This window comes from Lutra lutra, chromosome 4 (genome assembly GCF_902655055.1).
Source record: "Lutra lutra chromosome 4, mLutLut1.2, whole genome shotgun sequence".
Classification (NCBI taxonomy): domain Eukaryota; kingdom Metazoa; phylum Chordata; class Mammalia; order Carnivora; family Mustelidae; genus Lutra; species Lutra lutra.
The window spans coordinates 77306227-77321907 of record NC_062281.1 but is presented as its reverse complement, the minus strand read 5'-3'; the positions used below and the strand labels follow the sequence as shown (position 1 = coordinate 77321907).

At 36.4% G+C, this 15681-nt stretch overlaps 1 protein-coding gene across 8 annotated transcripts in view; it reads right to left on the bottom strand.

The window, feature by feature from the left end:
- Nucleotides 1-3500: 3500 nt before the first annotated feature.
- The window catches only part of TMEM68 (transmembrane protein 68), a 45141-nt gene continuing 32960 nt past the window's right edge, over nt 3501-15681 (bottom strand). For all 8 annotated transcript variants that reach the window (XM_047724559.1, XM_047724554.1, XM_047724561.1 and 5 more), the window contains one exon: nt 3501-4632. In XM_047724559.1, coding sequence (XP_047580515.1) covers nt 4604-4632 — 29 coding nt within the window. In that variant the 3' untranslated portion in view covers nt 3501-4603. The remainder of the gene's footprint in view (nt 4633-15681) is intronic.

Below are 15681 nucleotides of genomic sequence, written 5' to 3'. Positions count from 1 at the left end.
CTCCTAGGTATACATCAAAAAGAATTGAAAGCAGGAACTCAAACAGATACTTGTATACCAATCTCCACAGCAACATTATTTACAATAGCCAAAGGGTAGAAACACCACTTTGGACAAACAAAATGTGCTATATACATACAATGGAATATTTTGCAGCCATAAAAAGATATGAAATTCTGATATATGCTACACAAATGAACCTTGAAAATATTGTTGTGATATAATAAAATATGTATGTATTTTGTCTTTGGTCCTAGCTCCTGGCACTGAGCTCCTAAAATCCTGGTAAATTCCTGAGTGATAGGAATACCTGTTTTATGCTAATGACTCCTAGTTGGATATGATGGGGAAAGGCTAGATAGCTTCAGAATGAGGGTAGTTATCAGGAAAACTATGCGATTAGAGAGTTAGAATTTTGAGCTCCATCCCCAGTTTCCAAGGAGGAGAGAGGACAATCAATGATGCCAGGATGAGGTTTGGGGGAAACTTCTGGGTTGGTGAACACATCATATGCTGGGAAGGTGGTACACCCAGAGAGAACATGGAAGCTTTGACGCACCTACTACTCCCATACCTTGCCCTCTTCCATTTGGTTGTTCCTGAGTTGTATCCTTTATAATAAAACTGTTAAGTATGGCATTTTCCTGAGTTCTGTGAGTTGTTCTACTAATTATCCAACCTGAGCAGGGGAGGATGGGAGAAGGTCATGGAAACCTCCAAATTCGTCATAGGGCAGGCAGAGCAGAAGTGGAGGTAGCCTGGAGGCCCTATTTGCAACTGGTACATGAAGTGAGGACAGCCTTATGGGACTAAGGCCTTACCTTGTAGAGTCTGTGTTAACTCACTCCAATAGTTAGGGTCAGAATTGAATGGAATTGTAGGAAACCCAGTTGATGTCGGAGATTGGAGAATTGGCAATTCAACTATGTTATCTAGTGTAAGAGAAGATACCAAATAATTTTGCTAAGTGAAATAAACCAGACACAAAAGAATAAATATTATGATTCCACTTATATAAAATACAGAGATTGGGCAAATTCGTAGAAACAGAAAGTGGAAAAGAGGTTATCAAGGGCTGGGGAAAGCAGGGAATGGAGAGTTATTATTTAAAGGACATAGAATTGTTGTTTGGGATGATGAAATAGTTCCGGAAATGAGTAGTAGTGATGGTTCTACAATACTGTAAATGTATTTAATGCCAATGAATTGTATACCTTAAAAAGGGCTAAAATGATAAATTCTTTATACACATTTTATAATAAAAAAGTAACAAAATATATTTTAAAAAATAGTAATCATATACAAATACAAAAACATCCCACTTACCCTTGTAAATATCTATTATTTCAAAGTTTCGTAAATGCTATAAACTTAAGAGGGTCTCATATTTAAATTACGTAAAAGTATAAGAATACTCCTTTGAACAAAATATGAATCTCAGTGTCCACAACGATAACATCAAGTATGTGGGAAGAGCAGAAATTGGAAAATTCTTTATTATAGTAGAATGCCAACGAATAAATGTAGAATAATAGAGTTAGAAAATCACACTTTTGAAAACCTCAAAGTAGTAATTATTTCAGGAAATAGCCAACTTAAGGAAGGTAAACTAGAGGGTCAAAGTGTGATGAGAAACATTTACATAGTCTCTAAGTATTTCTCCATGAGCTCAATACAAAGGAAAAATTTACAGGGAAAAAACCTAGTGGGTGCCATTTTAACCAGGTGATCAAAGTTACTACCACTGCTAATGACACAAACCAACATTATGTGCCTCCTGACGTGAAATGCTTAAAAGAGCACAGCACCATTTATGTAGTATTTCTAGAATAATGCATAACCTGGGTCAAATCATGCAAAAACAGAGGGAAAAGTATCTACAAAACAGTCTTCTCTAAAAATGTCAGTATCATTAAAGACAAAGAAGGGCTAGGCAATCATTCCAGATTAAAGGTTACTAAAGAGATATTGAAACTAAATGCAGTATGTGATTCTGCTGTGAACCATGCATCAAGAAAAGAAACTGATATAAAGGATATTGAGACAACAGGTAAAACTGAAATCTGGCCTTAAGATCAGATACTAGGTATCAATGATAAATGTCCTGATTTTGATCATTGCTCTGTGGTGCTATGAATGGATGGCCTTATAATCAAGGGTAAAGGTAAAGGGCATGGTATCTGCAATTTACTATCAGTTGATTCAGAAGAAAAAAAATTTAAAAGAAAAAATTATTTATAAATTTATAGAGAGAGAGAAAGAGGAGGAGGGGTGGGTAAACAAATGTGACATAACAATTAGTCAGTCTGGGTGAAGAGTACATGGGAGTACTGTGTACTACTATTGCAACTTTTCTATAAATCTGATGTTGTTTCAAAGTTAAAGTTTTTTTTTAAAGGATATGAAAGATTTCCCAGAGAAGTATGCGCCATGCTCATGCTTCTGGAGAGTCCCTCGCTTCCATCAGACTTCCATCAGAACACTTCCTCAAGGGGCACCTGGGTGGCTCAGTGGGTTAAAGCCTCTGCCTTGGGCTCCAGTCATGATCTCAAGGTTCTGGGATCGAGCCCTGCATCAGACTCTCTGCTCAGCGGGGAGCCTGCTTCCTCCTCTCTATCTCTGCCTGCCTCTCTGCCTACTTGTGATCTGTCTGTCAAATAAATAAATAAAATCTTAAAAAAAAAAAAAGAACACTCCCTCAAAAAGGGTTAAGAACATCCCCTTTTACTTGTATTTCTCTGATCGTATTGTATTCCCTCATTCTTCTAAATGACACTTAAATTCGAAAAGCAAAGATAAAGATCTTGCACTGAGTGAGACAGGATGGCTTCCAGTTACTCTATCAGAGAACAAAGCAAGGTTTTAATTAAAGCAGTAAAACTTAAATACTGTAAAAAATAATAGCTTCTAATATACGAACAATGAATATCATTCTTTCTTCCATTTTTAAAAACCAATAGTTGCCCCAAAACATTATTCTCATTTGTTTTATAATCATTTATTCATTCATTCTGGAAATATTTATTGATTTCAAACAAACACAGCTTACTGCTAGAGGGCGGAAAAAGCTTCAAATAATCATTGACTCTTTTCATTGAAATTGAAATTAAAATATATTAATTACATTAGAAAGTAAGGTTTACTCTTTGTAGCTGAGATAGATGAACATGATTACAGGTGAAAAATGAATAAAGAGTAAAACAAAAAATTAGTTTAAAGTAAAAAAAAAAGTCACATATGCAATCTCACAAGAAAATGAATTGCAATTCAGCTTTACTTTTATTTTATGTTGCTTAATTCTATATACATTACAGATATCATACATATATACTTGTTATACAAAAATTGATACAAAAACCCAAGTAAGTTAATATCTAAAAAAGGAAGAGGAAGATACTGCATTTGATTTCTGATTCTCTTCCATTTAAATACTTTAAAAATTCAGATATCAAGGAGACAACAAATCAAAAGCCATTAATTTTTCAGAAAGTTTTGTGTTCACATAAATTTATCATTCAAGTATATTTTTATTGAAACAATAAACCATTTGACTGGTTGCAAAGTCAAACTGAATAAGCCATGGTATTCAGCAAAAGCAGAGCTTTCTTAGTTCTGCTTTTATCAGCCTAGAATCAACTTCTAACATACGAAATGCAGAGCATAACAGTGATTTTTAACCTTATACTATTAAATGTTACATAGCTGACAATGCACAGCATACCCTATATGGTACATCTACAGATTCTCGTTAAAAAATAAAATACTAAAAATAATAATAATTATTAGAAATTCTACTTTTCCTAATTTCTCTTTTATTCAATTTGAAAAACAGTGTATCTTTCCCATTGTGCTTGGCAACTTGACATCATACCTAAAGAAATAATTTAAACATCATGTGGACCAAATATATACATAAATGTCTAAAAATTCTTGGTGTTTTTGTTATAATTTCAGTTCTACAGTTATCAGTCACAGCAAATACAAAGAATTTAAAATTTAAAAAAGAATTTAAAATAATATTCCTCAACAAAGTATTAGCATGTTTTTAAAAAGTGAATTGTTGAGGCACAAAAACATTACATGGTTCGCCCAAGGTTATGAAAGGAATGAGGGGCAGATAAAAGTATTTTTTCTCTAACTTCAGTGTCTGTACTGAATTATGCCATCTTGCAAAATCAGTTCAGTGCAACAGATACAGAAATTAGATGCATTATCTTAGGAATGTTTGTTTAACCTAAATTGCTGTTATTAATAAACTTAATTTTTAAAATCTATATGTTTATCATACATTATCAGGAATTTATAAAAAGAAACATCATTTTCTGAATGATTAGGCATGTAATGAATTACTGTTTAAATCTGACACAATTGATTGCAAAAACAAAATCAACAATACAATTTTAAACAAACGAGTTCAGTCTAGGATGCTTATTAACATTTAAAAAAATACTAATTATAGAACCAACGAAATTTAGAGGACAGTACCACAGACACAAACATACAAATATAAATGTATTAAATCATTTTCTAGTCGGTCTTTTGTTTTTTATGAAAACGTTCTAACAAAGCGCTCATTATGTTTCCTGGTATTCTTTGGTGCTTATCAATCAAAGCTTGAAGAGCATTCTTTGTCTATTAAGAAAACAAAAGAAAAGCCATTATTCTTTTAGTTCCCAAAATAGATCATTTATGTTGTAAAGATTCTAATACGCTACTTTCAAAAAAGTCCTCCTTAATTTAGCACCCATCTCTCAAAATTAGTGACTTCCTTCTCAGCACACAGACAGCACAGCGTAGTCCTCGCACTGACTGTATAATGCTGAAAGTCCAGTTAACGTTACGTGGCTATTTTCTACACTAGACTGTAAGTTCCTTAAGACATAGCTTTGTATTTCTCCAGCACTGAGCACAGCAATGCTTTGCATACAGGAAACACTACAAGGAATTGAAGGAGAAAAATCAGAAGGAAAAAAGTAGTAGGAAATTTTCTAGGGGAAGTTTTACTCCTTTCCATTCAAGAATAAACTTTTGTGTATTTTTCTTTCATCACTACACACCCAAACAACTACAGCAGGCAGTGCAAGAGGAGAGAGTGAGGAAAACTATGACTGAACTTTTTAGTTCATTAGGTCAATTTCTCGACAGTTTAACAGAAATTTAAATTAGGTCACAGCAATGGGTCAAGTAAGATATAACAAGAAATCTCCTAAAACTATTTGTTTCCCATTAAATTCATGACAAATTTCAATAACTTTTACTTTTAGATCAGTTTGTGGCTATCTAAAAAAATTTTTGTGCAGGCACATAATGCACATATATTCACGCATACACACTTCCTTTCAGATGCTAGCCTTTCAATAGCCTTCTTTTTATAAATCTTGGACCTTCATCTTTTAAGTTTTTATTTAAATTCCAGTTAGTTAACATACAGTGTAATATTAACTTCAGGTGTACAATTTAGTGATTCACCACTTCCATACATCACCTGGTGCTCATCACAAGTACCCTCCTTAATCCCCATCACCTATCTCACCCATCCTCCCTCCCACCTCCCCTCCAGTAATGATGCATTAGTTCTCTATTGTTAAGAGTCTGAGTTGCACCTCTTTTAAAATATAATAAACCCTAGCTCAAGGATGTATTTTAAAAATAAGCCTCTCTAAACCGCAAGTTTTCGCATTTCTTAAAGGAGAACTACTTCATACACTTATTCTAAGTATTTAGAATATGAAATTACAACCATGTCTTCAGGTACATGGCACAATGACTAAAAGTGGCTAATATAGGTTGTTTTCTGTGAAGTATATTCTTTAAATTTTATTCACTTATTTAGAAAATGGATGCTTTGGAAGCTATAACACATCAGTGAAATGAGGCTCTAATCTCAAGCTCCTAACTTAATAAATGGATCAAGTACAAAGTAATAAAAAATGTAAGATCATTTGTAAGATGTATCTGTAATCTGAGATGTGAAAAGAAAGCATCTGGAAGTTCAGACTTGAGAGCCCATTTGGTGGGCAGGGAAGGACACATGAATGAGATACTGTTTGGTGTGGGTCTCCAAGGACCAGTAAGATTCCCTGACAGTGAAGGCAAAAGCAGGAGGAAAAAGACCACAGGAAAACAACTGCCTAAGGAATGGTGAGTTAGCAAATTTGGCTGGAGTTTCAGGTATGTGTTCAGAAGCTGTATGTACAAGGCTCTAAAATTAGAATTCAATTAAATCATCAAAGGCATTAAACACCGAGTGAAAAGATAGACTTAATTTAATATGAATTGAGGTGTCAAGGAAGGGTCCTGGGTGAAGAAATATTAGGGCAATGCATTAAGAAAATACAACTCTTGCAAAATCACCAGTGACATCCTGCTGTCACCAAACCTAGTAACATTCTTTTAATCTTACTTGACCTCTCCATCACCATTGTTCTTGCTTCTGAAATTCTCACACTGGAGGAAAAGCTAGATTTTCTCCTAGCTTTCAGGCTGCTCCTTTTCAATCTTCTTTGCAGATTTATAATCCCAAAATCAGGTACTTACTTATTCTTCAACGGTTCAGACAACTTTAATTACCTTTCATTTGCTGATGACTCCTAAACTTGTATCTCTGGCCTGCTCGGCTTCATATAGGAATATTCAATATGACTTCCCTTGAATGTTTTAAAGGCACCTCAAATTTAATATGCCTAAGACTAACCTAGCATTCTTTCACGCATACTGTGTCCTCTTCTTAGTTCCTTCCCTATTTCAGCAAATGACACTACCATAAACCTAGCCTAGTAACCCAAAACCTAGGAGTCATCCTTAACAACTTCTGCTTCTCACTCAACAATGGTTAATCCATTGGCAAAATCCATTCATTTCACTTCCCAAAGACCACTAACATCTATCCACTTCTCTCCATCTCCTTTCCACCTTAACAATACAGGTATATGACATATGCATGTATATATGAATAGACCTGTATTTATATATATGTGTGTGGGTGTGTGGATGAGACTGTAGAGAGAGTTAAAGAGACAGAAACAGACACGGTAAATGCAGAGATGGAACGATAGATTAAGACTGAGAGAACTTTCAGGATATGTCCCAAGTGCCCTGTTCAGCACTGGCACACTGTATTTTACTTTAGATTTAGACAGTGCTTACAAAGTGGTTTCCACAATCAAATGCCTGAACAATCTATCACCCATTTTTTAAATGAGATTTCATTTCTACATTAATTTGGATGCTAATAATTTTGAATTTGTGATAATCCGGGGATCATTATCTTATAGTTATGCTTGTATTATTGACAATGAGGATTGGAAAATCATGACAATATATTCACAAAAGGAAAATTCCAAGTATTCTTTATGTCAAGTATACTTCAGTTCAATAATGACAATTTACAATCAAAAATATGAATATGGCACTATGTCCTTAAATAAATTCCCCCACTATGTGGGGGAATATAAGTCTACTATGCTTTGGTAGACTACTTGTTACTTTAGCTACTGATAATAAAAGTACATAAAGTAACCGGAAAGGGTAACTGAGGTATTTCAAGGATTCAGAAAGGCCTTCTTTCTTACTTAGTTTAAATAAGTAAGATTGTACTATGTTTATATATTTTTATATATAAAATATCTAATTCCAGCAGTGACATGAATGTGAGTAAATTTTCCTCTCATGTGAAAAACCCTCATATGAAAAATCAAGGCACTGGAATTTAACTATCAGTAATATACTTTCCTTAACTAAGGAAAATAAGGGAACAGGGTTCATTTAAGAAACCTGGAAGAAATGTATGAGATCATTTAGTTCAATTTCTCTGCTCTACAAATAAGCAAACTGGGACCTAGAAAGAACAGATTTCTCCAAAGTGACACTGCTGCCTAGTGGTAGTGCGAGGATGATAGCCCAGATCCCTAAATTTCCACACCAGGATTTTCCCCTTCCTTCTCTATTATCTTCTATTTTGCCCATAAAAAATATGGTATTTGTAAAAAGTATTCCTAAATAGCTCTGGCCCACTTAAATCCTAATAGTGAGGAAAAAATTTAAAAGAACAAATCAGAATTTGGTTATATCCTCCAGGCGAATGCACTATTCGGGGGCAGCAAAGAAATGTGTTATATTAATAGTAAAGTGTGTGTGGGCAGGAGCAACATCACGGGGTAAGGTCCCTGGTGTGAGGCTCCTGGAGCCCTATCAGTAAGGCATCATCTCGGGATGAGAGAACAATCATGCTATGCAGAGAGCATGTCCTGACCCTAAAAACCAGCGTTCACAGAGTTTTGTTTTCAGGATGCAGGAAGGCAATAAACTATGAGTATATTTAATGGACCAGCAGCATACCTGGAGGTAAGTTATCTAAGAATGAAGTTCGTTGACAAGGCACACAATGTTTCTTTACTGTTCCCTTTGTGAAACTTCTTACCTATCCGATGCCTGATTTGAATAGTCCCATCTAATATAATATTAAGCTTTTCAGCTGCATATCCTTTTCTAAGTGTCCGGTCTTGCTGAGTCCCAGTAGGTTATAGTAGATTACAGTGATTCATTCCCTCTGCCTACCAGCCCCTCTCTTCTGGGCCATCCTACGGGAAGAGTACAGATCCTGTCCCAATAAAATCCAGTGTGGCCGTGTGACCGCTTTGGCCAGTAAAATTTCCGTGGGAGTAAGTGAGCCACTTCCAAACAGAAGCTTTAAAAGGTTCAATTCCTGACATTTTCTTTTTACCATGGCAACATCCCCCATGAATCAGCCATGAACCCAGGAGAAAGAAGACATGGACCTCAGGGGAAATATAACATGAACAAGTAAGCTTTACTGTCCTAAGCCTCTGAGATTGGTTGTTTGTAACGGCAGCACACCCTAGCAAAATTGACTAAAATCATCCAGTTTTCTCATATATAAAATAGCAATAATAAGCTCTACCCTACAGGATTAAATCAGACTTATGCATAGAAGGAAAAAGTGAAATTACCTCTGTTCACAGATGACATGATTTTATACATAGAAAACCCTAAAGATTCCATAAAAGAACAGTTAGAACTAATAAACGAATTCAGCAAAGTTGAATATAAAATCTACACACAAAACTCAGTTGTGTTGGTGTACACTAACAATGAACAGTTTGAAAACAAAACAAAAACCAAGAAACAATCCCATTTGCAATAGCATTCAAAAAAATAAAATAAAATACTTAGGAAAAACTGTAACCAAGGAAGAAAAAGACTTTCACACCGAAAATGATAAAACGCTGCTGAAAGAAATTAAAGACACAAATAAATAAACATCTGTGTTCATTGATTAAAAGATTTAATATTGTTAAGCTGTCCATTCTATCCAAGGTGATCTACAGATTCAAGACAATCCCTACAGCATTTTTTTCAGAACTAGAAAAAAAAAACAAAAACAAAAACCCTAAAATTCATTTGCAATTTCAAAGGACTCTAAAAAGAAGAAAAAAGGGGGCGCCTGGGTGGCTCAGTGGGTTAAGCCGCTGCCTTCGGCTCAGGTCATGATCTCAGGGTCCTGGGATCGAGTCCCACATCGGGCTCTCTGCTCAGCAAGAAGCCTGCTTCCCTCTCTCTCTCTCTGCCTGCCTCTCTGTCTACTTGTGATCTCTCTCTGTCAAATAAATAAATAAAATCTTTAAAAAAAAAAAAAAAGAAGAAAAAAGCTGCAGGCCTCATACTTCCCAACATCAGAACATACAACAAAGCTACAGAAATCAAAACAATATGATACTAGCATAAAGACAAACATATAGACCAATGGAATAGAAAAGACAACCCAGAAATAAACATTTGCATGTATGGCAAATGATCTTTGACAAGGGTGCCAAGACCATACAATGAGGAAAAGGCAGTCTCTTCAACAAATGATGGTGGGAAAACGAGATTATCCACATTAAAAAAGAATGAAGTTGAACCTTATCTTACATTACACACAAAAAATTATCTCAAATTGGATTAAAGAGCTAAACCTAAGACCTAAAACTATAAAAACTCCTAGAAAAAAATGTAGGCGAAAAGCTTCATGACACTGGATTTGGCAATAATTTCTTGAATACGACACCAAAAGCACAGGCAACAAAGCAAAAATAGACAAACAGGAATACATCAAACTCAAAAAGTTCTACACATCAAAAGAAACAAGCAGCAGGGTGAAAAGGAACCTACAGAAGAAGAAAAAAAAATATTTGTAGATCATATATCTAATAAGGAATTAATATCCAAAATAAAGACCTTCTACAATTCAATTCAACCCAAATGTAATTATTTGTATTTGTATACAAATACTATGATTATATTGTAATGATTATATTTTCCAAATAATATGATTAAAAACGTAAGCCAACACCTTGAACACACATTTCTCCAAGGAAGATATACAAAGGGCCAACAAGCGTATGAAATGATGCTCAACATCAGTAATCATTAGAGAAATGCAAATCAAAACTACAATGAGATACTACTACTTCACACCCATTAATAAGATGACTATCATCAACAAAACAGACAGTAACAAGTGTTGGCAAGGATGCAGAGAAATTGGAACCCTTGTGCACTGCTGGTAGGGATGTAAAATGGCATGGCCAACTATAGAAAACTGTATGGATGAGGCTCCTTGAAAAATTAAAAACAGAATTATCATAGTGTGAGATAATAGAAAATACATATTGGTCTCTGCCCCTGGATCCTGGTACAGAGGCCCTGAAACTTTTATAATTTCATCAGTGATTAAGGGCACTAGAAACATGTTTTGTTCTATTGTTTTAATATTTGGTTTCTGACTCCAGTTCCTGATGTAGTGCTCCTAAAATCCTTGTATAATTTCTTCAGTGATAAAAATTTCTTTTGCTCTACTGGACTCATGGATGGTTTCTGGATAAGGGCTGGTCACCAGAAAGACCAAACTATGATTAGAAGCATGGAATCTTTAGCTCAATTCCAGCATCCCCCATAAAATTCCAATAGTACAGAGTTCAGGGAGTTCAGGGAGCTTCCAGGTGGGTGAATACATCCACACCAGGAGGGTGGTACACCCTAATTTCATGGGGGCCCTGACCCTGGGGCCCTCCCATTCTTCATTCCTCCATTATCTCTTAATCTGACTGTTCATCTGTATCCTCTATTGTATCATTTAATAAACTGATAAAAGTAAGTGTACCCGAGTCCTGTGAGCCATGCTAGCAAATTAACTGAACCTGGGGACGGGTCATGGGAACCTCCAATTTGTAGCCAACTCAGCAGAAGTTGTGAGTTACCTGAGGACCTACTACGTGCGATTAGCATCTAGAATGAGGCAGGAATAGCCTTGTGGGACTGAGCCCTTAACCTGTGGGATCTACACTATCTCCAGGTAGATAGCGTCCAAATTGAGTTATATTATCGGACATCCAGCTGGTGTCAGAGAATTGCTTGGTGGGGGAAAAACCTCCACACATTTGGTGATCAGAAGTGTCAGAAGTCACGTGGTATGTAAAAGAAAAGAAGATTCACAAGTAAAAGAAAGACATAGTACGGAAGAACTGGGCTTTTCCCTAGAGGAGGGAAAAGCTGGAATTTTTTCTTTCCACATATCATCCAGCAATCTCACGTCTGGATATATATCCAAAAGAATTCAAAACACGATCTTGAAAACATATTTGTGCATCGATTTTCACTATAGCATTATTCACCACAGCCAAGAAAATGGAAGCAACTCAAATGTCCAACAATGAATGAATGGATAAACAAAATGTGGCAGGCATATACATACAATGGAATATTACCAGCTTTAAAAAAAAAGAAAGAAATCCTGCCACATGCTATAATACAGATGAACCTGAAAGACATGCTAAGTGAAATAAGCCAGTCACTATGATTCCACTTTTCTATAGCAGTCAAACTCCTAGTACTAGAAAGTAGAATGCAGGTTTCCAGGGGCTGCAGGAGGAAGAATTGGTAAGCTGGTATGATTCTGCTCACATGCGAAATCCAAAAAAAATGAATTTGTGGAAACACAGAGTAGAATGGGGGTTGCCAGGGTGTGGGGGAATAGGGAGATGTTGGTAAAGGGTACAAACTTACAGGTCTCAGATGAGTAAATTCTAATGTGCAGCATGGTTGACTTACAGTTAATAATACTATATTATATATTAGAAAGTTGCTAACAGAAAAGGTCATAAATATTCCCACCACATATGCAAAATGGTAATTACGGGTGATGGAAGTGTCGTCTAATCTTTCTGTGATGATCATTTCACAATACACAATTTGATATTTATAATATCAAATCTTCACCTTGCACATTAAACTTTTAGTGTTATATGTCAATTATATCTCGATAAAGCTGGGGGAGAAAAAGAATCTTGTGTCGCCCATAAAGAAACCAGAGTAAATTGGTGGATAGATATGAAAAATATATTTGATATTTGATTTCTGATATATATATATCATATATATATTTGATATATTGATATTTGATGGATATATATTGAAAAAAGAGAGAGAGAGAGAGAAGGAATGGGTAGTTGGTGTTCAGTGGACACAGAGATTCAATGTAGCAAGATGAAAAGAAGGTTCTAGAGATTGGATTCACAACAATGAATAAACAGATTTAGCACTAATAAAACGTATACTTAAAGATGGTTAAGTGATAAATTTTATATTTTTAACCACAATTTTAAAACTTAAAAAAATCACAGTACAAATACAAAAGGCTGGTATAAAGTTATAATCACAACACATTAATCCCATTTTCCAGGTGATTCAGTAATTTGACATTTATGGCTTTTATCTAGTTTTATACTTTCTGAAGTTGTAACTGCAAGCTGAGTGGTCTTTTTTATCTTGATCTTTTTTTCCTTGGTCTTTGCAGGGATGAATATTACTGATCACTTCTGTTTTTTAAACATCCTCACCTGCTGACTTCACTCACACTAATTTACTTGTTCCCCACCTCTCTGCCACTTCCCTTTCTGTCAGCTTTGGGTGTTTTCCTTGGCACACCCCTTACATGTTACTTGTCCTCCCATCTGTCCTAAGTCGTCTTCTTTCTCTCTCTAGCTGCTTTGTAAAACTCATGACTTCAGTAACTATCTCATGCAGATAACTTCTAAATATTCATCAATTCTGACCTTTCTCCCAAACTCCAGTGCAATATTTTTTAATTTTAATTTTACCTATGAAGGGGTGCTTGGGTGGCTCAGTTGGTTAAGTATCTGCCTTTGGCTCAGGTCATGATCTCAGGGTCCTGGGATTGATTGAGCCCTGAGCCCTGTGCCAGGCTCTCTGCTCAGTGGGAAGTCCGCTTCTCCTTCTCCCTCACCTGTGCTCTCTCTCAAATAAATAAATAAAATATTTAAAAAAAAAAAAAAACTATGCATATAAGTCTACATATACATATCCTGCAGGTAGCTATAGAGTTAGGTTTCAAGTCTGGTATTTTCTCTCTGTAAAATCTCTCAAATTTGCACCTTGCTCTCCCTTTCAAGTAGATAAAAAGATCACTGTGTAATTCATTCATTCATCAAACATTTATTGTGATTTAATTAAATACCAAATGCTGTGCTGGGAACTGGAGACACAAGAATTCATAGCCTAACCTCCGCTCTTAAAAAGCGAACTTATATTTATATGTATCTAAGTAATCACAATTAGTAGAGTCATCTTCACAAACCACTGTAGAGGAACAGATTATACATCTGCTTGCTTCTGCCAAATAACTCTGAATGAAACTGATATGAGCCACTCCCAAACAGAGGCCATCCTAATTGAAATGTATCTGGTAGACAAATTCCCTAGTGTGATAGTTAAGGGCCTAAAAATATAGCACCTACTTACTTTTCCAGTTTCATCTCAACCAAACCCACCCACTAAGCTAGTGATTCCCCAAGTTTATTTTACCACAGTTGTTATTAAATGCTATTCAACGAAAAACAAGGAGAGGGTTTTGGTCAGGTGAGAACAGGAAAATGTGCCTTGAAACAAAGTTAAAGAGACCTCTTTGTTGCAGGGATTCTTAGAACTTTCAACATGTTCATGTGTTTTGCAAAATTCCTGGAGAATTTATCAGGCAGTCTTTCCCAACCTTGGTGTTCTAACCCCCTCAGACTGCTGGTATATGGTCAACTTTCCTATCACCATTTCTTTATTCATACTCTTCCTCCAACCCCAAGTCCACATGTCCAAATCACATCTTTCTTTCAAGACCCATCACAAACGCCCTCATTCCAGAAAGCTTTTCCTATTTTTTCCTTCACAAAGCGGTCTTTTTCCCCTTTGAGTTTCTACTGTCTCACTCAAATTCAGCCTCCATATTGCTTCCAGTGATCTTTGAAAATGCAGATCTATCACAGTGTTCACCTATTTTCAAGACCACGACACCCCGCCCCTGACCTAGCTTTTAGGAAACAAAATCAACTGTAGGCCATGATTGTCCAGACCTGTCCTGTGTTTCTAGCTTCATCTCCCATAATATATACCCTTCTGGCTATACAAAACTACCCGCAATTCCCCAAAGATTTTATGCTGTCATATTGCCATCCATTTATACATTTAGTTTCCTCTACCTCATTACTCTCTGTCCAGCTAATCCCTTGTATTTCCAAACTGAATTCAGCCATCACCTCTCCCAAGGAGGTACCCTTGATCTAATTTGGGTATCTTTCCTTTGTGCTTCCATAATACCCAAAGACAGCAGTTCTCAGGCGGGATCTTGCCCCACTGGGTGTTACATGAAAAGGTCTAGACGCATTTCTTCATTATCACAACGAGTGAGGGGTGAGGATGGGAGTGCTACCGGCATCTAGTGAGGAGAGGCCACAGAGGGTGGTAAGCCCCGTATGGCACACAGGACAGGCTTCCACGACAACATGTTAGTAACACCCGGAGTAAGAAACCTTCTGCAAGCACACCACTGTGGTTAGTGCATCACCATATAAACGCTGATTTAGTTATTCAGTTCCCCTGCTGGACTGCAAGTTCCTAGAGTAATGGTATTCACTTTTGTTAATAATGTTAACACCCAGCATTCACAGAGCACTTACTATATACCCCTCCCTCTTCCAAACAATGAATATGTATAATCTCATGTAAATCCTCAGAGACAGCTGTGAGTGGTCATGATTCAGGGTCGTGAGACTGAGTCCTGTGTCAGGCTCCATCCATGTTGGGCATGGAGCCCGCTTGGGATTTTCTCTCTCCCTCTGCCCCTCCCACAGCCCCTCCCACCGTTTATTGCACACGCTCTCTCTCTCTCTCTCTCTCTAAAAACTAAAAAAATAAAATAAACAAATATTCTTTTCCATGTTCTGCAGACTAAGAGAGTAAGCTGTGGACTCCCTGAGGTCACACAGCACAAACGTGGTGGAGCTAGGAACAATCTGATTTCATAACCCACACTCTTTAAAAACTACTCCACTTTCCTGCCAGGATATTTCTATCAAACAAGAACAACACTTTCCTTTCATGGAGATCAACTCTTTCTTCTGGACATCACTTATGAAACTTTTTAATTACCAGTGCCAAGAGCCCCAACCTCTTAGCACTTGTGACATTTTAAAATGAGTGGTTCTTTGTTGTGGGGAGCTGTCCTGTGCATGGTAAGAAGTAGCATCCCTGTCCTCTACTCACTACAAGCCCATGGCCCCACCACCTCCCAGGACCTGCCTGTCATGACAATAACTTAACGTCTTGAGACACTGC